Source organism: Fusarium flagelliforme (genome assembly GCF_020744385.1).
Source record: "Fusarium flagelliforme strain FIESC 12 MPI-CAGE-AA-0113 chromosome Unknown B0J16scaffold_1, whole genome shotgun sequence".
Classification (NCBI taxonomy): domain Eukaryota; kingdom Fungi; phylum Ascomycota; class Sordariomycetes; order Hypocreales; family Nectriaceae; genus Fusarium; species Fusarium flagelliforme.
In genome coordinates, this window is record NW_025763503.1 from 1000968 (window position 1) to 1023413 (window position 22446).

General features: G+C 49.1%; 6 protein-coding genes across 6 annotated transcripts; 4 read left to right on the plus strand and 2 right to left on the minus strand.

Moving 5' to 3' along the window:
- Positions 1 to 2984: 2984 nt before the first annotated feature.
- B0J16DRAFT_377149 (uncharacterized protein) lies at positions 2985 to 4840 on the plus strand (the record flags this gene model as incomplete). Its single annotated transcript, XM_046130824.1, has 3 exons — positions 2985 to 3042; positions 3141 to 4748; positions 4800 to 4840. 3 exons carry the CDS (start codon positions 2985 to 2987, stop codon positions 4838 to 4840), a joined length of 1707 nt encoding a protein of 568 aa, XP_045988327.1.
- Positions 4841 to 5257: 417 nt separating this feature from the next.
- On the minus strand, positions 5258 to 7650 carry B0J16DRAFT_326425 (uncharacterized protein). Its single transcript, XM_046126007.1, has one exon. The coding sequence runs from the start codon at positions 7243 to 7245 to the stop codon at positions 5452 to 5454; it is 1794 nt and encodes a 597-aa protein (XP_045988328.1). The 5' UTR covers positions 7246 to 7650; the 3' UTR covers positions 5258 to 5451.
- A 180-nt stretch (positions 7651 to 7830) lies between these two features.
- Positions 7831 to 10254, minus strand: B0J16DRAFT_4377 (uncharacterized protein). The gene is made up of 4 exons (XM_046133860.1): positions 9224 to 10254; positions 8956 to 9168; positions 8884 to 8900; positions 7831 to 8824 (listed from the first exon to the last, which is right to left on the minus strand). The coding sequence occupies exons 1-4, from the start codon at positions 10079 to 10081 to the stop codon at positions 8167 to 8169; spliced, it is 1746 nt and encodes a 581-aa protein (XP_045988329.1). The 5' UTR covers positions 10082 to 10254; the 3' UTR covers positions 7831 to 8166.
- A 1599-nt stretch (positions 10255 to 11853) lies between these two features.
- Positions 11854 to 13830, plus strand: B0J16DRAFT_326430 (Pex12 amino terminal region-domain-containing protein). The gene has a single exon (XM_046126008.1). The coding sequence runs from the start codon at positions 12187 to 12189 to the stop codon at positions 13522 to 13524; it is 1338 nt and encodes a 445-aa protein (XP_045988330.1). The 5' UTR covers positions 11854 to 12186; the 3' UTR covers positions 13525 to 13830.
- Positions 13831 to 13902: 72 nt separating this feature from the next.
- Positions 13903 to 16587, plus strand: B0J16DRAFT_408382 (uncharacterized protein). Its single transcript, XM_046133029.1, has 3 exons — positions 13903 to 14585; positions 14638 to 15500; positions 15557 to 16587. Exons 1-3 carry the CDS (start codon positions 14202 to 14204, stop codon positions 16122 to 16124), a joined length of 1815 nt encoding a protein of 604 aa, XP_045988331.1. The 5' UTR covers positions 13903 to 14201; the 3' UTR covers positions 16125 to 16587.
- A 4864-nt stretch (positions 16588 to 21451) lies between these two features.
- On the plus strand, positions 21452 to 22154 carry B0J16DRAFT_260160 (phosphoribosyltransferase-like protein; the record flags this gene model as incomplete). The annotated part of the gene is made up of 2 exons (XM_046123238.1): positions 21452 to 21950; positions 22009 to 22154. 2 exons carry the CDS (start codon positions 21452 to 21454, stop codon positions 22152 to 22154), a joined length of 645 nt encoding a protein of 214 aa, XP_045988332.1.
- Positions 22155 to 22446: the final 292 nt, after the last annotated feature.

Genomic DNA, 22446 nt, shown 5'->3' on the forward strand with positions numbered 1-22446 from the left:
TATACCATGCTGAACTACAAAATATGTACGGCACAGTAAGGTTATTGAATAGAGATGACAGGCTGGCGTTGAACCAGTGGATTAGCACGTTTGCCTTACCCGTCGTGCCAGAAGGATGGGCAGAGGACGGGTGAGCTTTTACCTTTAGCCAGTCAGCAAAGGCCAGAGACATGCCCCGTATGCCCCTGTCTCCGCAGGTCAAGAGGGAAAAAAACGCAAGGGTTCTACGGCACAGTTGAAACAACCGACACCATGTGCTGTAACATTTGACACATTCTTTTGATTATCATCGACAGAACCAGCAAAAGAGACAACTGCATACTGAATCATGAACTTGGGTTACAGTACAGCAATTATGTCAAGGAAATGTCCCTCGTCATCGCTGGCGCTACACTACAGTACCTAGGTGGAGAGGTCAAAACGTGTCGAGTGCAACAAGCTTTGATCGAGAAGCTTGGCTGGGCCCGATAGAAGGTTAGATCCGAGAGGTACAGTATTACTACTCTGTGCTGTTCATCGACAACTAGAACCGACTCCAATAATGGTCTAGAAATAGTCTATTCAACGGGGATAACTTTCTACAGATACCATGATTAACCTTATCTCGGTCCCTCTATTTCAGCAGTCTAAATAATACCTTATCTTGGACTCTCAGCCATCGCTGGAAGAACCACGGTTAAGTAACAGTGCAATCCCTTTTCAGCCTGCACGCACCAAAACGTCCGGGTGACAAAGTATCCCTAACCTTGACGGTGAGATATAAAAGGACTTCTTTTGCGGGCCATTTGTCCTAATATGTACAAGTCTTGACCAACAAGCTTTTGGTTTGTGGGGAAGTGGACGGGCCAATCTTAACTGCTTGCAAAAGGAAAGGTATTGCTAATGCAAACCGCCTGGGAATTATACAGTACTGTACAGTGAGCGCTTTTGTTTCTCACACTCGAACTATTTGTGGGATCGGCATTTATTTTACGACAGCTTCTCTTTGTGCTTATGATCGAGAAGAAGAAAGAAGCACCAGATTCAAATGGTTCAGAGTCTTTGGAATGTAAGGCTTCAGTTTACTCACCTGGACCTGGTCTGCTCCGACTCGTGCTCCGTGCCTCTGTTCAGTGACAAATCATGAGCTCAATGGCGTGTGTCTTCAATAAAGTCAATCCGAGTTGCTCGAGAATTCTACATACCAGAGAAGCGTGTCCCTCAACTCTTGAGTTCCCAGATGTTCGGTTCGACCAGATATTGCCGGCTTGGCATTTCGACCTGCCGCCATGGCTTCAACTCTCGACTTTTGCTGCTGTGCGTTCCTGCAACTATAAAACAAAGCTAGCTGTGCCTGTAGCACTATCGTGTGGTGGTCGGTATGCATCCGCATCGTGGCCCCCGATACTCTAGCGCCTTTGATGTAGGCAAGTCTCGAATCGTAGCTCCAGTGTGCCTGGAGCATCTTGTCCAGGCCTTTTCTGTTTTTGAATTCCGTGTCCGAGTATATTCGGTGTCATCGTCACTATTTCTTCCTCTCCATGTATGCAAGGATTTCGGGATAAGCGTGTTTGTTTGTTGGTGTTCGTTCATATTTCGTCAATAGACAGTCCCTGCATAAAAGTGATCCATATTATACTCACTCCCATTCATTGTTCACACCTCTAAGCCGAAACGCGCCACCAACGAGACTGTCCAGGCTACTTCCTCATTCGCCGATTTCACGCTCGACCCCAGTATAACGCTGAACGTGGAATCCATGGAATCCAGGTTCCCAGTTCAGTTCAGCCCCCCGGCCCCTCCCTCTCTCTTCACTGGCGGCTCAGGCTTTCGGGGCGTTAAAAAACTTGACTGCTCCGAGTAATAGAGCCGAAATAATCTCGTCAGGCTGTCAGCATTGAGGAAACGAGCGTTGCTCATTTGTTTTTTTGGACCACGAGTGCGGGAAGTCTTGATTTCTGATACCCCCTGCGAATAATCAGTTCGTCACCCCCCAAAAACGCTCACTCGCACTCGCGCTTTCTCCCTTTCGATTCGTATTGCCTCTCCTGCATTCTCCTGTCTCCACCAGCCGCCTGTTCCATCTCATCGCTCATCCACACACGCTATTGTGAGGTGCTAGGTACCACTGCTAGGTACCTGCTACTACTGCTCCCTCTTTCCTGCACCTGCACCAGCACTTCTTGCTTTCTCTTCCAGCGGAAACGGCAGCCACAATTCAGCATCCGGGCCATTTCCACACTCCGTCCTGGTTTCCAAGTCCACCTTACTCTCGCTTGATTCTCTCTTTCTCCCCCAGGAAACACCAACTCGCTCGCTCCTGCTTTTTCACTCATTCGTATTTCCAACCTCAGTTTCGGTTTTAGATTCAATCCGCCGTCAGACCGATTCGATTCTCATCCTTTCAGCCTCATTCCCGAAGGATCGCGTCCGCCCTCCTCTCACCCTGGCCTTCACTTGATTTTTTTGCGCCTCTGGTGCACGCCATATCATGCCTACGATTCCATGATTGAATATGTTGTAGAAGCATGTGTAAGTTCCATATTTATTCTTTCAGTCGATTCAACTTGACTCCTCTCTTTCCTTTTCAGCGCCCACTGTATCACGGTCATCCGTTCGCTCAATATCTTGTGTCTATTGCTCATCCGCTCCTGCGGGTTCGAGGCCAAGAGCCTCGCATCATACCCCAGTCTTGGCATTCACGAACTGACATCGAATTCATCTAGCGCTCACCGAGATACGAAATGTCGTGTATGTATTTCACTTTACATTCTATCATCTCCAGCCGTTACGCCGTTGTTCATTCTCGTGGCCATTGTCGTCATCACCGTTGCTGGCGTGACATTCACGACTACGCCGCTTTCACCTCCCCACTCTCACCACCTCAGCGAACAACGACGTCGTCTACCACGAACTCCCGATCAGATGGCAACACTCTGCATTTTTTGCTATAACACATGAGCATCGCTGACCAGCCTCGGTAGCCTCCTGTTTAGTAACCCAGTATGGAGCGGCGCAAGCACGGTTCCGTCTACAATCATTCGGAACCTTACGGCTCTCTCAGTACGTCCACGTCACTGGGCCTTCGCGAATCGATTGCGCGGAGGTATCCCTATCGTTCATGTGGCTTTGACTTACCGAATGAAAACAGTCCGACATAGCATATAAGGAGCGCATTCCCACTAACATCACAACCCTAACCACCACCAATGCCGAAGCATCCAACGGCATTATCAACGGCCTTCTATACGTACCCGACCTTGACAACGATCAGCAGTGCGACCGACAGCAGTACCAATTCATCCCTCGAAATGTCACACGCCGCAACAACCTTCCACCACAAAATTACAACCTTATCGCCCTCGCCCCCTGGTTCAGCATCGACTGTACCTTAGCTTACCTCGCTTCTGCGCGTCTCAATCCCATTCGCGCTTTCATCTTTTATAAACCTAACAATTCTTCGAATCAACCTCAAGATGCTGACTCACCTGTTTGGAATCTTGAGGACGGAGGGCAATGGATGACCCTCAACAAATATCCTATCTATGCCATTTCAGGCCAAGAAGGTCAGAACATGATGAACCAACTGAGTCTTTATTCTGGCAGTGTGGATGATGTTCCTTACGGCGATAATATCAGCACAATTTACGGCCCAAACCCGAGAGATTATGTCCGTATCTGGACCGAACTATCCGTGGAGGATGAATCCGACATCCCCCCGCTATGGGCATTCTTTCTCATTGTTATTGGTGCTCTTTTGGCTATATTCGCTTTCGTATCGATAACCATGCATCTGGTACAAAGACGTCGCCGAATATCGCTACGAAAGAGAGTCGAGTCCGGCGAAGTTGATCTAGAAGCCATGGGTATTAAACAATTGACAGTACCCACTTCCCATATCAATAGTTTTCCGCTATTCACTTATAACGCCGATCCCGAATCGATAGTACCGCCCCCGACGCCTTCATCCACACGCCGCCATCGAAGCACTCGAGGATTCGACCAACAAAGCGTTCGATCTGGCGTGAGTGTCAGAAGCAAGCGATCTGGTATCGGAACAACCGGCGACAATGCTGCCACCAACTTCCAACCCAGTTGTCATATTTGCCTTACCAATTTCGAACACCGAGTAACGATCATCCGAGAGCTATCATGCGGTCACATATTCCATCCGGAGTGCATTGACGAGTTCCTGTCGAAGAACAGTTCTCTCTGCCCAATGTGCAAACATTCCATGCTGCCGAGGGGCTACAGTCCTAGAATCACCAATGGCATGGTCCGTCGAGAGCGCGCTCTTAGTAAACTACGCCAAAGAGTTGATCTTGAAGACCTCTCCGAGGAAGCCGACAACACCAAGATGAAGGATTGGGGCAAGCGAATCTTCAGGACCTCTACATCGCCCTCAAGACCTTCCTCCGCGCCTTTGGTTTCCTTGAAACTTCCCACGTTTATGCGACGACCTGCCGAGCCTGCTATAACGGAAGCGCAAGAAGGGGTAGAGACAGCACCGACACCCTCCACCACCCTCGCCGCACAGCCTGGAGAACCAGATACAAACACACAACCGCCTGCACCAGCCAAGACCCCACGAACAAGACGACCCAAACCCAAGCGTTTGAATATGCTCCCGACCCAGCCAGAGAATTCAGAATTGAGCACAGAGCCAACGCCGCGACGTGGAAGTCCTTCTTCGTTTGCGCGACAGCGTATGCGCGAAATTGCAGCCAAGAACGCACCCTTTGACGACCCCGACTCTCAAAGGGCAGTGTGTAAGTCAATTTCGATCCAACGTAACATTCACAAACTGACATAATCCACAGGGCTGCGAGCACTCTCGAAAGTTTTTCCTGGCTACTTTTAACCCATCTCGGAGTATTTTCAAAGTTTGACGGCATCTCATGTTGCATTTACTGAACAAGCATGGCTTTTTGGCGTTTTGTGTCATGAATAAGGTTTTAAGGATATGGACTGATACCATGGACGGCAATTGTTTTTCACGATTATTACTGGGATTTATCGGTGCATTGGGTAGGCATTAATGAGGCGTTGGCTCGGTTTACGAGAACTGTATATACTACAATCAGTGTCGAATTTCGCTGTAGAACGGCGGACTAACAGTGGTCTGTCTCCGTTGGCTCTGATGGCGCATTACAATGGGAAAAGATATATACCATGAGATCAGGCGATGTTATTAGGACGATGGCTAGATGCCCTTATAGGGAATCAACAAATCGTTGATCAAGTAATATACCAAGTGAAACTTAACGAAAACGATACAAAAGCCTGTATATTCTTGATACCAAAATCATTTGCTCGAATAGCCAACAGATACCTGTCTTGACCAAGTGTTATGTTATGCTCGTTCTTTGTAACCGCCATTCTAACTACGCCTCGAACACCCAACAAGCAATGAGAGTATCAGTCTCCCTGTTTCATACAAACTTGAATAGCTGTTGTCCAATCTTGTCCACGTCACTTTCCTTGCCCCTCGAGTAGCGGCTCGTTGCGCACTCCTCCTCTGGCCAATGCATCTCGCACACGATCATTTTCAGCCGCACGAATCCTGCTTCTTGCGTCCTCGAGACGCTCAACTCCCCGATCAATGGTCTCAATATGCACACTGAGAGGGACAGGAGTGCTTCCACCAATGCTGTTGCGTAAGACCTCGGGCTCGGCTACTCGATCGCGAAGGTCTCCAAGACCAGCTTGGATGCTCTCCAGCTCAAGAATCAGTGCGTTGACCTGTGCAACTGCTGAAGATCGCTGCGCATCGACCTGACGTAGGAGAGCGAGCTGGCGCGAAATGCTGTTTAGTTGGTTCGAGTTTGCGCCGACAATCGTCCAGATGTTCCAGAGGATGTGTTCGCGGCGAGATGCTGCATCGGCAGAAGATCGTGAGCTGATGTCGTAGATAAGCATTAGGTGGTCCTCCGCTTTCGTGAGTAAACGTAGAACGGCTTGCGCTTCGAGTATCAAAGTCGATATACGGTCTGAAACCAGAGCTGTGTGCTCAATGTACTTGTCAAGAAGAACGCGCTCGTTGAAGATGTGCTCGGTGGTTGGCTGGAAAGGATGGAAAAGCCACGATGCCCAGCCGAGGATCGGAGAAGGAGAAGATAGCGAGGTCGCATCATCTGCTTCAGGGCCCAAGGTATCGAGATAGCGAGACGTCCAGCGATTGATGCTTATGACAGCGTCAACGGCCGAACCAACATGGGTATTGAACTTTTGCAAGTCGGCAGCTGTTTGTCGCGCTGTATCCACATAGCCATCAAACTCAAAGAGAAGTTCATCGCGTGCCTGGAGGTCACTGTGTCGCACAAGGCTGCGAAGGTCTCGGATAGCCGTTTCCGAACGTTTCATCTCAAAAGGCAAAGATACGCCATCGGAACTTTTTTCGAGGACCTGCTCGAATTTAGATTGGACGTTCATAAGATCGTCGAACTCAACAGGTGATCCATCGCTACCGGGTGGCACAATAGAGTCTGGAGATGGACAAAACGGGAGGTTGAGGATTGATGCGCCTGGAATACGGCAGATTGGCGAGAGAGATGCAGCGATGGAGCGAGTTGCCATATTCTGGGCAATGATAAGGCCACCAAAGCAGAGGTAGATCGATAACAGAATCGCGAAGGGTTTTTGCGCATAGCTAAACGCAAGTCCAACGACGTTGAGGAACCAGCCGAGGGTGTTGTAAATAGCTGCGGGAATGCTCTGTGCGAGTTGTCCGCCAACTGTCGGCGGCGCTTCATCGCGACGTTGACGGCGGTAATAATCATCTTCAGCATCGTATCTCGTGCGCGCCATTCCCTTCTGCCGCGAATAGTTCGGTCCTGGTGGGTTCCCCCTCCTTCTTACGCCCTCGTCGCCGCCATATCCTATCCCCAAGCCTCTTACCGTGCGCTCACTCCCAATACTTCCCTCACCTGAGGCATCTAAACGAGGCATATGGAACTCCGGATCAGGCGTTCTGAAGACCCGTTCTCCGCTTGCGCTAACACTGGCGCGAGAAAGACTTGGTCGGAAAGGTTCTCGGAGGATGACTTGTTCGTCGTCCGGGTCAGCGCCGAAGTCACGAATGCTGTCTTGCGAAGCAAAGCCGATGGTGTCTTGGGAGAACGGCTGGGAAGGAAAGTTTCCAGAAGATGTAGGCGGTGATGATTCGTCGAGCGATGGAAGAATACTCGTATCAAAACTGTCGTTCTCGCCTTCGACAAAGCGCCACGAGTCTTCAGGTCGAAGCTCACGCCTGCGCGAAGTTACCATTGTTATCCGCCGCCAACACTCGAGTACAGTTGAGTCGTACAGGAGTGCGCGTCACTGTAACGTCGCCCCAAGTCAGATGTTATCTGATTGCAACACCTGGTCGCATTAGATAGGTATGATGGTAGGTAGAATTGTCGTATTTTATGTCGAGGTTCTAGCGACTATATGCGCCAGCGTTTTGAAGCGTGAATCTCTGACGGGTGTCGTGAAGGCAGCAGAAAGTAGGACTTATGAGCAATGAGTCATATACAGGCCAAAATAAAAGTTTCACGCCAAAAAGTGATTGTGCACGATTCGTGAACAGGCGCCAAAATGAAGTTAATGCTGATGAATGATGCAAGAGAGAGGTCGGCGGCGGCAAACATTAAGGCGAGAGGCAAGTGAGGTCACTAGGTACCGACCGAGTCTTGTCGGGAGTCTTGGTGGGGAAGAGGCAAAAGACCCTTGCTAAAGCTGCCTTAATTAGCGTCGGCCAATAGTGGGGCCATAGATAGAGAGGAACTGACCAAGACAGACCTCGTGATCAGTTTTCAGTCTAGGGTATCAACGGTCACGATCTTCAACAGACAATTAACCCAATGGGAGGCAGACTCTTTGCGTTATTAACTAAAGTTGGGCCTTAATCATAGATACCTAGAAAATTATAGATGAGGTTCTGATAAGTGAAGCCTGGAAGTACGATAAGTGCTCTCTTCCATGGCCAAGGTACACAATAGACACAAAAGACACCATACATCACGCGTATACCAGGGTTGGATTACGCAAACAAAGTATGCAACAAGATTGCAAAAACTAACTGATAACAGACCAAAGACTTCATTAAGGATCCTAGCATACTCCAAACTCCTGCTTTTTAACCATACCATTACGGGCCAAGTTCTATACTGCCTTCTAGTCAAGAAATCCCTCTATGTTCTTGTCCTACATCCATTGTCCCTCAGTCTTTACATGTGGAGACAATGTTCCTGATCTACCATCGCTACCCTCTGCTTCGACATTGAAACTCTGGAAAGATTCTCCCGAAGTTGTGGCCACCGCAGATGATGTCGAACCATCACCGAAGTCCTGGGGCATCACCCCTGGCCAAGGCATACCTGACTGCGCAGGATATTCTGGCCACATTGCCATGTATTCCGCTGTGTTCGACATGTACCAGAGGGTTTCGTCTGTATGTGGTACTGAGTGCGTATCAGGAACGGCTGTTATGGCTGGGAACTGCGCCGTGTGCGAGGTTCCGTGTGTGGCACTCATCAGCGTATCTTCAAGATGCTTTGACAGCGTCTTTGATCTGGACCAAGACTTGCCAGACTCTTTAAGGTTGTCCACCAAAAACTTAGCCCTTAATGCGTAATCGGAATGGTTAGTAAGAGGCCCCAGTACCATCCACAGGTAAGGGATACATGACGGAGAGTACTTCTCTGCCGGGATGTTGATGAAGAGTGATATCAGGCGCAACGACGCTTGAAGAGGCAGTGAAACGCCTGGCTCAGTGGCCACGCTGCTCTGAGAGAGGCCTCTATATTCCGAGTGTTCACGAGTGATTTCTAGAGCTTTATTATCGTTGAAGTGAATCTGGAGACTTTGCAAATAGGTCAGTTGGGGTTGAATACAGTTTGGGATGTCCAACAGTTAGCTTACCCATAAGAAAGAGCCAACTGTAAAGTTCGTTGTAAGTAACCGGGCCAACCATGGGCTAGAAGAAGCACTTACAGCATGATATAGTATCATATCGGCCATCCCATCATTATCCACACGGTCTATCCTCGAATCCCTGAGACTTAACCTCCATGAAGTAATACGTTGGTTCGTCTCTTCAAGTGCATCGACTTTGAGAAACTGTGCTACATAGTGGTCGTGAATGTCCATGAGACCGATGAGATACCCCCAAGAAGAGTGTTCGCGAGGTGAGTTCTGAACAGGGGACTTTTATACGAATTAGTATTGGATGCGATACGCGGCGTCGTTACTTTATACTCACGCGATTCTGGTACTCCCACTCCCCACATGGAAGTTCTGGACACCCGTTCGATTTTGCTAGGTATAGAGGTGGACCAGTTGACGCATCTCTCATGCCTAGTAACATCTCCTGAACGTATAAACCCCAGTACGTCCGGCGACAAGATTCCGCTATGATATCATTTTGGCCATCAGCATAGCCTTTGTGCTGAAGGCCAAGTTGTAGTGCAAATTCGCGAGCCTGACGGAATAGATAGCGCCAAGCGCTGTTCTGCTCGCCGAATGCAGCAATTGATAAGGATAGAAGTGCTTGCACAGACCAATGTGATAGTGGAAGATGGTCTTGGAACATCCCGTAAGCTCGCTCCCATAACGGCGTGCTATCCATGTTGGAGTATTGAGAGCCAATGTAGTCGACTGTTGCTTCAAGAAATCGCATTCCAATCGGTATTTCTCTTAAAAGGTCTTCGTATTTCGATTTGGGTGGCAACCATGAATGTGCGACATGGAAATTGGCATAATACAGATCCAAGAGACGCATCTGGCTGCGAAGGGGGTTATCGATGCTTGGAGGATTAGGCGAAGGTGTACTCTCCGTTCTGGCGTCTTGGTCTGTCACCGAAGCCTCATCTTTGATCATGTTGCGTTTCTTCGGATCGCGAATTCCTCGCCGTGACTTGGCATACTGACATACTTTCCCGTCGTTCCTGCAGCGTGTACAAGAGGGCATGTAGCCATCACACCTTGAGTGCTTGCTACGGCATTGAATGCAAGCAATAGAAGCACGATGTTGAGCACTTGAACGCTCCGGTCGATTTCGCTTCCGACCTGAGTCGAGTTCAGTCTTGACCGAAATGTCGTCTTGTGGTGAACCTGCCATTGTCTGATAACAGATAGGCTGAGTGTTTCGAGGGAATAACGAGGAGGAAACTCGAGGTCCGGGAATACCTCTATTTGTTGGCAGATGTCTCCAGAAGGAACCGTTGTGCGGGTCAGATCCAATAGAGGGTGTCGTGTGGTACCGAATCAGGTCTGTTTGTCTGGAACCAACAATCGGCACGGGTCTGTGTCAAGCATCAGTGCCATATAGGCGATATATATAGATGAAGGGGTAAGTTAAATATAGGAGCACGACTGGTGTCAACAAGAATCTAACACGAATAGGCGTTGGCCAACAATAGGAGCGTTTGTGCATAAAGACTGATCGTCAGGACCAAACAAAAGCAAATGCCCAATCGTATCATAGCTGCAAGAATGGAACATGAGTTAGAGGTGAATCTCAAACAATGCTGCAATGTTAACCTGTCACCCTGTGGTGTTGGCTGGTCGGTATGTGGCGTGGATCTGGCTCCCGGTCAAGGACTAGGCAAGTGGAAGATCTAACAAAAACGTCTGCCTACATATTCATGCTGGATTGTCATTGGAGCATGTTAACATAACCTCTGTAAAGTGGCAGATGATCCTTGGAGAGTAGCATAGGGCTGTTGGCCCTGTCTTATGCCCCCCTTGCTGTTCGCGAGGACCATTATGAGTATGAGTTGTCCACCACTAATTTGGTGAAGTCTTGGTATCTCTCTGGTCTAGAAATGGGATAGATGGTGCTCAAGACCGGAATAACTTCATCTTGATCAAACTCCTGACTGAATCTGTATTGCTCGTCCCTGCGTAAAGAGACGTTGCGTATGTGTAGTCCCAGTACGGAGCCCCATTGAAGCAACCATCCGGAGCGGGCCTTGCAAACGCTCCCGCCTACTCTAATCAGTAGACAGGGCTGAGCAACTTATTAGAGTTACTACAAACAGCCATCTTGTCTCAATAGGGGTCAGCTCGAGCTCTGATTGTTTGCAAAGGGCTCCACAGAGAAGAATGTGCCTGGCTGCCGGTTGTGCAGTGCGGATGAACAACCGGCTCTGATGCGTGAGAGCGATGTAGGAAGCGGGTGGGTGCAAACACACGACATTTCGGTGCTTTTTATTGCTTTTTCGAATGAGCGAGAACGAGAGAGACATCAGCTCGACGCAGTTATGTAGGTAAAGTAACGTATCTCTTCCGGCGGTTGGGAGCTACTCTTCCGGCTCCCAGGGTTTCGGGTTTCGGGACATAGATACGCGCATCCAACTGGTTGTATGCAAGCCATCGGAGATAGCAAAAGGCCCCTGCTCGTTGTTCAGGTACGTACTGACTGTACTGTACTGAACGATCTGGGTTTGCCAAGGGTTGATAGGTGAGATAGTTGGTAAGGGTGGCTCGTTTCCCCAGAGCCTGGTTGTTGGTTCGTTGACGATTACACGACGCTTTGAGAAAGGAGTTTTTGTTAGCTCATTGCTAGACTGATGATAGTTCCAGAAGCAATAGAAGCTTGTTTGTTGAAGGTGTAGGTTTTCAAGGCGCACTTGCCATCCTTGGGCTTGTCTGTGTGACTTACACCGTTACCTGCTCGCCCAGCGGCTCCTGCCACTATCAAGACCCAAGTAGTCGAATGCTTATTGGCGGAGGGCTGAAGCGGGTCCGGGGTAATCGGAGGAAAGAGTGAAGAAGACGGGAGGGAATTTTGGGGGCAGAAGGGTGATCCAAGCACAAGACAAGCCAAGACTAATAAGCGACAACTCACATGAAGTAACCAAGACAAGACCAAGAACACAGGTTTAAAGGAAAAATCCCTGGCTTATTATGCATGTGCCATGTACCTAGGTAGGTAACTTAAAGGGTCACGGCATGGTAAAGTAGCCGATCAGGCACTGTAACACCTCGGCTTCTGTTGGACGACCCCCCCCGGGATGGGACCCCGACCTTGTCGTCATGGGTCCGCCTAACCCCAGATGCGATACGATGCGCCGAGGTACGGCGCGCTTCCTTTTTGCTTAAACATACAACGAAGCTCACACTAACAACCGCCCAAGCCCAACTGCCAACCGACCGATCGAGCCCCATCGGTCAGACATACAGTATCTTACCCTCAACGGTCCCTCGCATGCACAAAGTCAAATGACCGACTCGAGCTTCGCACAAGCCCAGCGCCGCGTCGCTGCGCGTCGACAAACCCGTGAGGCCGAAGCCGCTGCTCGCATCGCTGCACAGCGACAATCGTCTCGACCCAGAGCCAACCTCGAGCGCTTACCATACCCCTTAAATCGCATCGGATCTGCTTGGGATGCCGTGTCCACAAGGGAGGGCACGCGCCCTGCATTTCGAGTAGGACAAGTCGACGCCGAATTGCTTGATGTAGAGCTGTTGGACATCCTGAAAGACCAGGTTTCTGAAGGCCTAAAGTATTTTGGTGGAGGACATCTGCACGATGACTGGTCGGCTGAAATTATGTTGGCACTAAGGGCCGTCCTCTTTAAGCTCACTGTCTGGGATCATGATGCGACATACGGTGCGGCTCTTCAAAACCTCAAATATACCGACGCCAGGAATGACGGACTTATCTTGAAAGCGCCCTCAAAAGCGCAAAAGTCTGCTTACGGCCTGATCACAGTCTTTGGAAATTATGCTTGGAGAAGATGGGAGGATTGGCTTATGGAACACGATGATGGCTACGACGAGCCGAGCCCCCGAGTGAAGCGACTCTCGAAATTGACCTCTGCATTGTCAACTGTCCACTCAGCAGCGGCTTGTGTCTCATTTCTTGTTTTCCTACTGCACGGACGGTATCGAACGCTTCTCGACAGAGTTCTAAGGATGAGACTTGCGCCACCCACAAGCCAAGTAAGCCGAGAGGTTTCATTCGAATACCTCAACCGTCAGCTTGTTTGGCATGCTTTCACCGAGTTTTTGCTTTTTGTGCTGCCTCTGATCGGCATCCAGCGCTGGCGACGTTGGCTCACCAGGACCTGGCGGAAGACCAAAGACATTATCAGGACGGGACCACAGGATGAGGGCAAGGCGAATGGAGAATATGCATTCCTTCCCGAGAGGACGTGCGCTATTTGTTATCAGGACCAAAATAACGCAACTTCGGAAAACGAAGTCATGGCGGCGGCAGCATCCGGTGGTGTTATCGGTTCGGCACAGACAGATATCACGAACCCATATGAGACAATTCCTTGTGGGTGTGTGTACTGTTTTGTATGCTTGGCTACTCGGTTGGAGAGAGAAGAAGGCGAGGGCTGGACCTGTCTGCGATGCGGTGAGCATGTTAAAGAATGCAAGCCCTGGAGTGGTGGTTTGGTAGAGCCGTCTGCGAAGCATGCTTCAGCAAAGACAGTGGCTTTCTCGGACGATATTACTGGAGGTGTACTTGTAGATGAACAAGATGACCAGGATGAGCAAGACCGGGAATCATTAGTAGAGAGCCTGAGCACGACCTCAGAGCAAGGCTAGGATAGCGGTTGACTCAAGCGTCGCTGAGCCTTTATGGCGCCTGAGTATTTATATTTTGTAATAATACATGAGAATGTAGCTACGCCATTCTTTTTATACCCTTCAGAGTCAGACTGCTTGTTTGAATTTACCGCAATGGGTGCACTTTATCCCTCTTTCTCTACAATGATACATAATTTGTGTTCCTGGATACCAGATGGCCGTTGCTGTAATCGTACGAACCATCGGATGAGTTGAGGTTCTTAATGCATTAGAGACAGATCTGATAAGATCAAAAGTCTCACAAAGAGGATGCAGTTAGTGGGCATGAAGTTGCTTGCATTAGAAGGACCCTGCAATTGTCTGCCAGATGTATCCACTGAAGCCCACTCAAAGAGGGTAGCGCGCGTCATGCCAGGAAATAGGAACTTGGACCCCTGCACGGATTGTCAGGCGTGAGTAGCACCTACCTAGCCTGACACTTAGACAAAACATTGCATTTCCCACTCACGATACCGACTTTTGAATCCAAGGGCTTTTCCTTCTTTCTATTTTGTGCATTGTCGAAATCGCGAATTTCAGTGCTTGATAGATACAACCGCGAACTTCATACAGAAACACGATAATATATATCCTCGAAACCTCTCGATGTAGCCAGACATTACGACTCGATCACACCGACTCCCTTCCTCCATCCCATGCCCAGCTTCTTTCAGTTCACGCAGGGCACCGAGTCGCATGTCCGTCCCAACGACTCGGCCCCTCTCCTAGGTCGTTTCCGCGCTGTGCCTCCTCGCCCTGGTGCCGTCGCACGTCGGCGCAGTCAGCTTGGCCTCTTATCGAATACCGTCGATAATCGAGGGAGCGTGCATATTCTTGGATACGGTGCCTTTGATGCGCATGCTGACGGGGACACAGATGATAGCGACTATGAGTTTGAAGATGATCGGACTATTTGGCAACGTGCATGGCAACGGTGGGTGTTGGATATCTGGGTCAATCCAAGACAGTCGGCGGTGAAGAGGGTGGTTGATAAGTGGTGGACTCGATATGCATTTCTGGTGTTGATGCCAGCCTTGTTGGTATGTTGTTGCGCTATAACGAAGGAACTGAACATGACTAACTTGGTACCAGGCTGTTGCATGGTGCGCTATTCCATTTCCCCAATACAAAATTCCTAACGAGGACTTTGACGATGGAGACGAAGACAGTCTTCCGGACGGACGTAAGATACCTGGTCACGGAGCTGCACGAGTCCAAGTCAACTTCTGGTTCTTTCTCTTCGTCTATTATAGCTTCTACAACCTCACGGCTCTTATCTGGATCACAAAGGTGTTCAACCTTTACAGCCTCAATTGGTGGCCACAATCCCTCGGCTTCCCACTTACAATGTCACTCATCGCTATCTTATCCATCGCTGTGCCGATTCCGATATACTATAACGAGGACCTTCGCGATATTCTCCTTCACAACACAGCCTGGATCTCTTGGACATTCATTATCATGGCTTTGCCCGTTACGATAGCTTTCATCATTCTCACCACAAACGAACGACATATCGGACTGCGCCATTCCCTATCAGAGACCCAACGAATCTTCACCACGTCGTGGTGGACTGGAGAGCCGGACACGATCAACGGTAGGGATCGTAGACGTCGAAATGTTACTGCAGATTTGTTTGAGACCGATGTGACTCAAGTTGAACCTGAGCTGCGACCGCAAGGCGTTAGGATGCGCAGACGGTGGCTACCAGCAAGCTTTGTTCGCTTTTTGTGGTTCTGTGTTGCTCTCTTTATCGGCCTCATGGCTTATGTGATCGGAGAGGCGTATGCTGAGATCTATCTTCGGACCTTACCACACAACACCTTGGAAACAGCGGTATACGTTTACGGCTGGGTTGCCACGGTGCATCTCCTAGACGCCCTGAGTGGTTGGGTTCTTGGCATTCGAGAGGGCGAACGTGTTGGAAGCTATCCTTTGAGTTGGATCTTCAAACTGTGAGTTTCAGTCCTTTAATATGTCAGAGTTTGCAATCGCTAACATATTGTATAAGATACTTCATGTTGACTTATCAGATGTACGTTCGCGCACTATACGCCCGACTTCGTTCACCGAAACAGTTCATCACTCTTCAGATCATGTCATCAACAGGCCTTGTTGTCATCACGCCTATAATGATGACCTCGTTCATGCACAAGACCCTGACTTTACTGGGACTCAACTCACAGAGCTTCGGATCATATCAGAAGCTTCAAACTCGCAACATCTTCATTCGATTCCTTGCCGAAAACGTGTCCATGGTTGCATTCCTTGGAAGCATTCTGGTTTTGCATTTCGGCGCCAACAAGGACGTATACCCCTATTTCGCTTTTGACACCGAAGGCGATGAGGAGTACAATTTCGGCCTCACATTCTACGCCTCGTCCGTGACGTGGGCGTGCGAGCTGGTGGCCAGTCTAGTTGTGCGGGGTCTCATCCGACTCTGTTTCCAAATTGACGTTGGCCTCGAAGGGAAACTCGACTTGGCTGTTTGGCCGGAGCTGATGCCAACGTGCGTGGCAGTTATGCTGCATGTGTTGCAAAACATGTTGTTTTCCATTATCCGACTGCAGTTCCATTGAGTGGCGAAAGATACATCCTGGCTCCTGTTATCAACCCGGGGTACTCGTTCGTGCCCACTAACACGGAGTGAGGGTCGGAACGGCCCGAGAAAAGTTGCCGAGAGGTGCAGCTGTCGAGATAGTGCGCCCAATGATGCGTACTGTAGCTACGAGACCGGCACAAGGTTGTGCTTTTTACGAGATTGCTTTTTGCCACTCTGGCTTTATCAAGTCATTTCTGGTTTTGATTGTCTTAGCAGAGGAGCGGCTTGTTAATATGTATGCATGCATGGTTTGTCTTAGACCGGGGAGGAGTGCTTGTGGCACAGGCAGATACCTGTTGGAACGTTTTCTAAGAGTTCTTATTTTGTTTTCAGCTTAGCATTAGATACCACGACTGTCTACGGGCATAACGATTGTTAGTTTTAATAATTACTTTGAGTTTGCAGCATTGAGACGGATGGAATTCAGTATCATACAGTGCAGTCAGTCCGCTTATCATTACAAAAGTTTGGGGACACAGATATTGTTATGGATATTGTTGATGAATCAATATGCATGCATTGCAGATGATTCCTTGGCTGTAAGTACTTTAGCTGAACTGGCTATCACATCTAGAAGTGATAGAACAGGTTCCTCAAAACTGTCTCCGAGTCAGAACCTGGAGCAGTCCTTTGAACGCAGAGAGCAAATCATCATTAGTCCCAAGTTGAGATAGAGGCAGCCGTTCAAAAGGTCCCCTATCATCGGTCGATTCTCAGATAGTTTGCCGAAGACGAGCTGCGTCTATACTATTAGTCTAGCCTCTGCACGAAAGTCATACTGGTACGACTAGACCCATATATCGAATATGGAGACATTGCCTCTCGAGAAAGATGGAGACGCCTGTATCGAAGCCTCGCGCCGAGCGGCCCGCAAAGACGACCGCAGCTGCGGCTAATGCAAGTCTCAGCCAGTCTCGTTTCGCGGAACATGTACCACAAACGGCGGTGAACGATTGAGACTTATCAACAACCGGTCTGTTAACAAACCAAGAGCTGGGTGACGCGGCAGTGGATGAGCAGCCGGTCAGCGGTTTCTGGAGGGGAGAGTATGCAAAACATTGGATCAAGAGCTGGGGAAAACATGGGGCACAGCATATATAAGGCGCCACACATGGAGCGGGCCTACCACTTACAAGACAAAGTGTGCCGAAATGGTTAGGGGACATGATACAGAAGCAAAGAATTCGATACAGAAGCGGCACGGCTGCAGATGCACGACGCAAACTGCATAGCATACAAGAAAGGAACCTAGAATCAGGGCTGAAGGAACAGATCGCAGCAGGTGTACTGGCTAGCTGGCTCGCTAATGAGGTTTGCGCGTAGCTGGTATTGGTGAAAGGGCCATGATCCGACATGCAATAGTGACCTGCAGAGAGCTGAAGTGAGCATCTCAATTGTCTTTTGGTCGTTCAATCCAATTGTCGATGCATATACACCTTTGTACGCACAAATCCAAAAGTACCTGGCTTGTATATCGTGTACGTTGTGTGCCTCATCCATATTCTCACCGGCATAGATCCATATTGGCTGCAGATGTGGTCTCGGCGATTGAGACCCGGTGAGGTCCCCCAATATCATAATCGAAAATGCTGTATTAAGTGACAAATAGAAAATATTGTACCAAAATGCCAACTAAGCTGATAAAGAACATGGCACATTGTAAGCCGCGGTGGCGGCACGGATATGTTATCTTGATAGACACTGTGCAGCCTTGATATTGTATTAGCCAGCTCACTAAGGCAGCGAGTACAAGCTCACCTGGTCTCATCAGTCGTTTGGGCTGCGTTATAGATGGTTATCGAGATAAGGTCTGTGAGGCATTCGATTTTCAAGTTGAGATCGGGATTTTGAGTCCTGTATCTTAGCATTCGAACATCCTTCCCAGGAGAGAGTTGGTTGGACATGCAAGGTAGCAATCAGTAACCCTCGTTGCTGCTACATTGTCCACCTTCATGCAAGCATGAACTCAGGCAAGATAAGTCACCAAAAGATCGTAGGTTGAGCGGACTACTTGCTGAACAGCACGAAATATGCTGCTGCTGAGAGACAACATAACGGAAGGGACATCCCACCCAATATTGTAACTGTGCTGCCTGAGGAGTTATCAAGTGGCAGAGTCAAACGATAAGCCAAGCATTCTGTGTACACCACTATAGATTGGTGGTTGCTCGCTGGGCTGCATGCTGCACAGGTCAATCAGGCCCAGGGTCGGGCAACGGCAACGCAGTGGAACAACGATACTTCAGCGAAGAGTGGAGAGTTAAAGCAGGCCATGGTCGCATAAATCCGAAGAAGTAATGTAGTATCTAATGTACCAAACGCTGGAGTAAGAAGATGGATGTTTCTGAAGCACGAGTCAAACAATTGTTGGCTGAGGTTAGACTCCATTTATAATGAGACGTAGCATGGAAGAACGACAAGTCTTTTCAATGAAGGGAAAGAGATAGAGGGGGAGTTAATTGAGCAAGGAAGGACGACTGCTGAGTCGGGCCATTATATGGAAGGCACGTCGAATCACAAAACCTTTCGGAGGCACTTGATTCAAAGAAGCACCTGCCTTGAGCAGGACTTTATCCATACCTAGGTACTGAAGCAATTGAATTGCCTTTCCCAGAAAGACACATGCTAGAACGGAAATCAACCCCTCGCTTTAGGACGCTTACAAGCCAGAACAAGAAGGAAAAGAGACCAGGAAAGAAGGAAGGAACCGAATAAGGACAACCTAGCCGCTTCTTTCCTTTCTTCTTGGGAGTTGCCTAAAAAGGAAGGTTACTGGACAATCTCGGCCTTTGATCATGTCCTCTTGATCGCAATTCCAACTCCTTTTAGCTTGAAATTCAGCTCACAGGAAATCTATTTGAGGGCTCTTTCCGTAACTAAGCTGGGCAGCAACATTATCGCTTGAAGCCAGTTGTGATGGACGATGCCTAATAATAGTAGATACATAACATGTCAGCTGTAAAGTGGAGAGGATAGCTAGATTGGATAAAGAATTATTAGGCGCCAAGCACCTGCCGGGAACTTAATCGAGAAAAGCAAACTGAACAATAGAATAAGTACTTACTCCGTACTAACGCTTGTACCTCAGATCATGGCTGGTAGGTGCTCTTCTGAGTTCTGTAGACCTTAACATCTACAAACACTGTTGCCTGCCTCTCAAGCCTTATCCGGCTTTGTGCGGTATCTAATTCCGAGATCTTGTCTATCTTGGTCCCTTTTGTAGAAGGAAAGACTCCTAGCGCCTTGCCAGTAGGAGCTTGAGTGGTAGCAGGCCCGATACTGGGGTAAAGCAATTAATTGGGTATTGGTGTTAGAGTGTTCAGGGATGGAGGGATCGATAAAAGTCAACGGATCGACGCAGCCGAATGTGTTCGGATAAGGCATCGAAGTCTATGGAACGTTTGATGGATTTCACAGCTGTCACAATCGCTGGTCTTTACATAAAATAGAAAGAATAAAACACGCTTGATCCTGTGCGATAGGTATCATGTTGCTTGTGCAAGGATCAATACGGACCAACCGTCATCTAACGGGGTCCATCGTGTGGCGGTTAAGTGCGTTCGGGCTGGGACTGGGGCTGGTCCCGCGATCTAGAAAAAGCATGTACTTGAATGGTACGAGCGTGAATCCCAGACATGTACAGAGTAGCACCGGGCGACTGGCCGTGTTTCTCGACTTGTTTGGCTTACGTTTTTCTGAAACTTTTATGGCGAGAGGACGCGCGGTAAGAACAATATATTGTGGTGCTGTACCTGGTTGAGGTTGTTACAAGCCTGGATAATACATCTGTGGTCCACTGCTGCAAATAGTCCGATTCGTATTTACCTCTACAAGTAGGGTATAACAGAGCGCAGTTCTCCAATGAGATACTTCACCAGAGGGTAGAGTTAACGGTTAGCATCCGATATTGTATTCGTACACTCCGATACAGTAATCATGCATGCATGCATCCCGTGGAGTATGCATTGATTGTGGTGGAAAGATGGCGTTTGACATGTCGAATTATCACGCAACTGGCTTTCAAGACACAAGTGTTTCATGATGGTACAGCCAGCTGAGAACATGGACCAGTTGACTAGCTACTGAGGTAAAGCAAGGTTTCTAGTCAGAGGTATGCCTGTATCAAATGCATTCTCTATTTGGATATGCCTACTTTTTTACGCATGAGCCGGATGATTGGTGTTCATTGAGTCATGCAAAGACTAATACAATGAATCGTTGATATCACCTCACCGGGCCCGCTTGACCGCCGGCTTTGCTTATTTTTCCATCATGAGATTGTGTCTTTGTTGGACTTATATTGGCCATGATTGATTTGTTACTCTTCATTATTCCGGTGAGGTCCTTTCTATCACAGACCACCACGATGGCCAACCGAGAACACAGACGGGAGATAGCAGCATGTAGACGTTAGTGACATGCGCGAATCATGATACCTCCGCAGTACCTCGAGGTTACTTTTAGGCACTGGTGGCCGGGGGGTTTAATGGTGCGTGCTGGGCATTGATCACCAGCGGGCCATACGGGCCTCTGCTCCCCGACTCAGCGGCCGAATTTTGGTGGAATCCATGACTGCTAACGTTAGGAATTTTCTGTATCGAGGTTAAAAAAAAAGTTAACAAAATTTTCCCCTCCCCCACCTTGGACTGCACCCCTACAATCGAAGCCCTGTCGGCTTCCCCTCCCCCTCGCTCCCAATCACTCAAATCAATCGTGCTCGCCTTGCCATACCATGCCATTCCCCCACCAAGCCCTGAGTGCCTGCCTCGTCTCGCACGCCCAAATGAGCAAGCAGTGAGCACTATTGCTCGACCGGGGTTACACCCCTCCTGCCTCATCACAGTAAATGCGTCTTTCGACTGCCCCTCGTACAATTAGTAGCTACATACAGTAACTTGTTCCTTCTCAGCCGGATCAAACCTAAGGTTGCCTTGTACCTGCCCATCATTATTCTGCCGTCAGGTACCAAAAGTCAGCCAAGTATCTCACGCAGACGGAGCACGTACCTTCTTTGTACCTTCCCGCCTGCCACTTTCTCTCACTAAAACTATTGTGACTGCTTCTTCCGAAACGGCTTGACCACCGACCACCGACCACCGACTACCTACCAGGGAAAAAAAATCACTCCTTGTGCCTGGTAACTGCCTCCGCTCACCCTTCCTTCCTTCCCCGACCTGTACCTTATCCCTCGTCTCTTTTCTCCTTCCTCCCCTACCTACCAACTTACTTCTTTGCCGACCCTCCCACCCTTCTTCTACCCTGCCTCTTCCCTCTCTTCCTTCTTCTTCTCTTCTTCCCTCCACAATGAGCGCCCAAGACCCCCTCAACTCTACCAACTCGTCAACGACAAACAACACTCAAGATGCCTCGGGACGACAGCCCTCCTCCGCCGCCGCCGGTTCCTCCGAACTCTCCGGTGCAAAGATAAGCCTGCGCAAGTCGCTGCGCAGCTTCCCCGACTTCCCTATCCCGGGAATTAACTTCGTCGATATTATGCCTCTCTTCGCCGACCCAACCGCCCATGCCACCCTTGTTGATGCCCTCGAGCTCCAGATCGCCGAGGCTTTCCCTACCAAGCCCGACGTTATCGTTGGCCTCGACGCCCGTGGTTTCCTTTTCGGCCCTGGTCTTGCGCTTCGCCTCGGCGTTCCTTTCGCTGCTGTTCGCAAGCAGGGCAAGCTTCCCGGACCTTGCGTTACTGCCGAGTACATCAAGGAGTACGGCAAGGATCTTTTCCAGATGCAGGAGGACGCTGTTCGCGAGGGCCAGAAGGTCCTGATTGTGGACGATATCATTGCCACTGGTAAGTAGCTCTGTTCGCATAGAGCTTATGTTGAATCAAGACTGACATATTTTACTAGGCGGTTCTGCTAAGGCCGCAGCCGAGCTCGTCCAACAGCTCAAGGGTGAGGTCATGGGATACCTGTTCATTCTTGAAATCCCTGGCCTCAACGGCCGTGATAAGCTCGGTGCTCCTCCTACTAAGATCCTCCTCGAGGACGCTTAAATGGGTTGATACCGAGATTCCTCTTCCCTTTTCCCGCTTCCAGCGATAAAGCGATAGGTACTGGACCATAGATCGACGTCAGTCAAATCTTTGCGAGACATGTGGTAGCGCATGTATGGAAATCATATTAGACTTGCGAAGTTCTCTTTTTGCCCTGTTTGTTTTCAACTCAAGTTACGGGTATGGTGGTGGTGGATTAGTTTTACAGCATTTCACTTATTTATTGAGTGAGGTTCATACTGGTTGGCGTTTTGTGGATGGATTTTTCACGATTCAACAACAGCAAAAGTCT

Excerpts from the sequence above, each read along its gene's own strand:
- B0J16DRAFT_4377 (XM_046133860.1), bottom strand. The coding sequence starts at position 10,081 with ATGGCAGGTTCACCACAAGACGACATTTCGGTCAAGACTGAACTCGAC. Across the intron at positions 9,169-9,223 it reads AGTGGGAGTACCAGAATCGC|TCCCCTGTTCAGAACTCACC; the intron begins GTGAGTATAAAG and ends TTCGTATAAAAG.
- B0J16DRAFT_326425 (XM_046126007.1), bottom strand. The coding sequence starts at position 7,245 with ATGGTAACTTCGCGCAGGCGTGAGCTTCGACCTGAAGACTCGTGGCGC.
- B0J16DRAFT_326430 (XM_046126008.1), top strand. The coding sequence starts at position 12,187 with ATGACCGACTCGAGCTTCGCACAAGCCCAGCGCCGCGTCGCTGCGCGT.
- B0J16DRAFT_408382 (XM_046133029.1), top strand. The coding sequence starts at position 14,202 with ATGCCCAGCTTCTTTCAGTTCACGCAGGGCACCGAGTCGCATGTCCGT. Across the intron at positions 14,586-14,637 it reads TGTTGATGCCAGCCTTGTTG|GCTGTTGCATGGTGCGCTAT; the intron begins GTATGTTGTTGC and ends ACTTGGTACCAG. Across the intron at positions 15,501-15,556 it reads TTGAGTTGGATCTTCAAACT|ATACTTCATGTTGACTTATC; the intron begins GTGAGTTTCAGT and ends ATATTGTATAAG.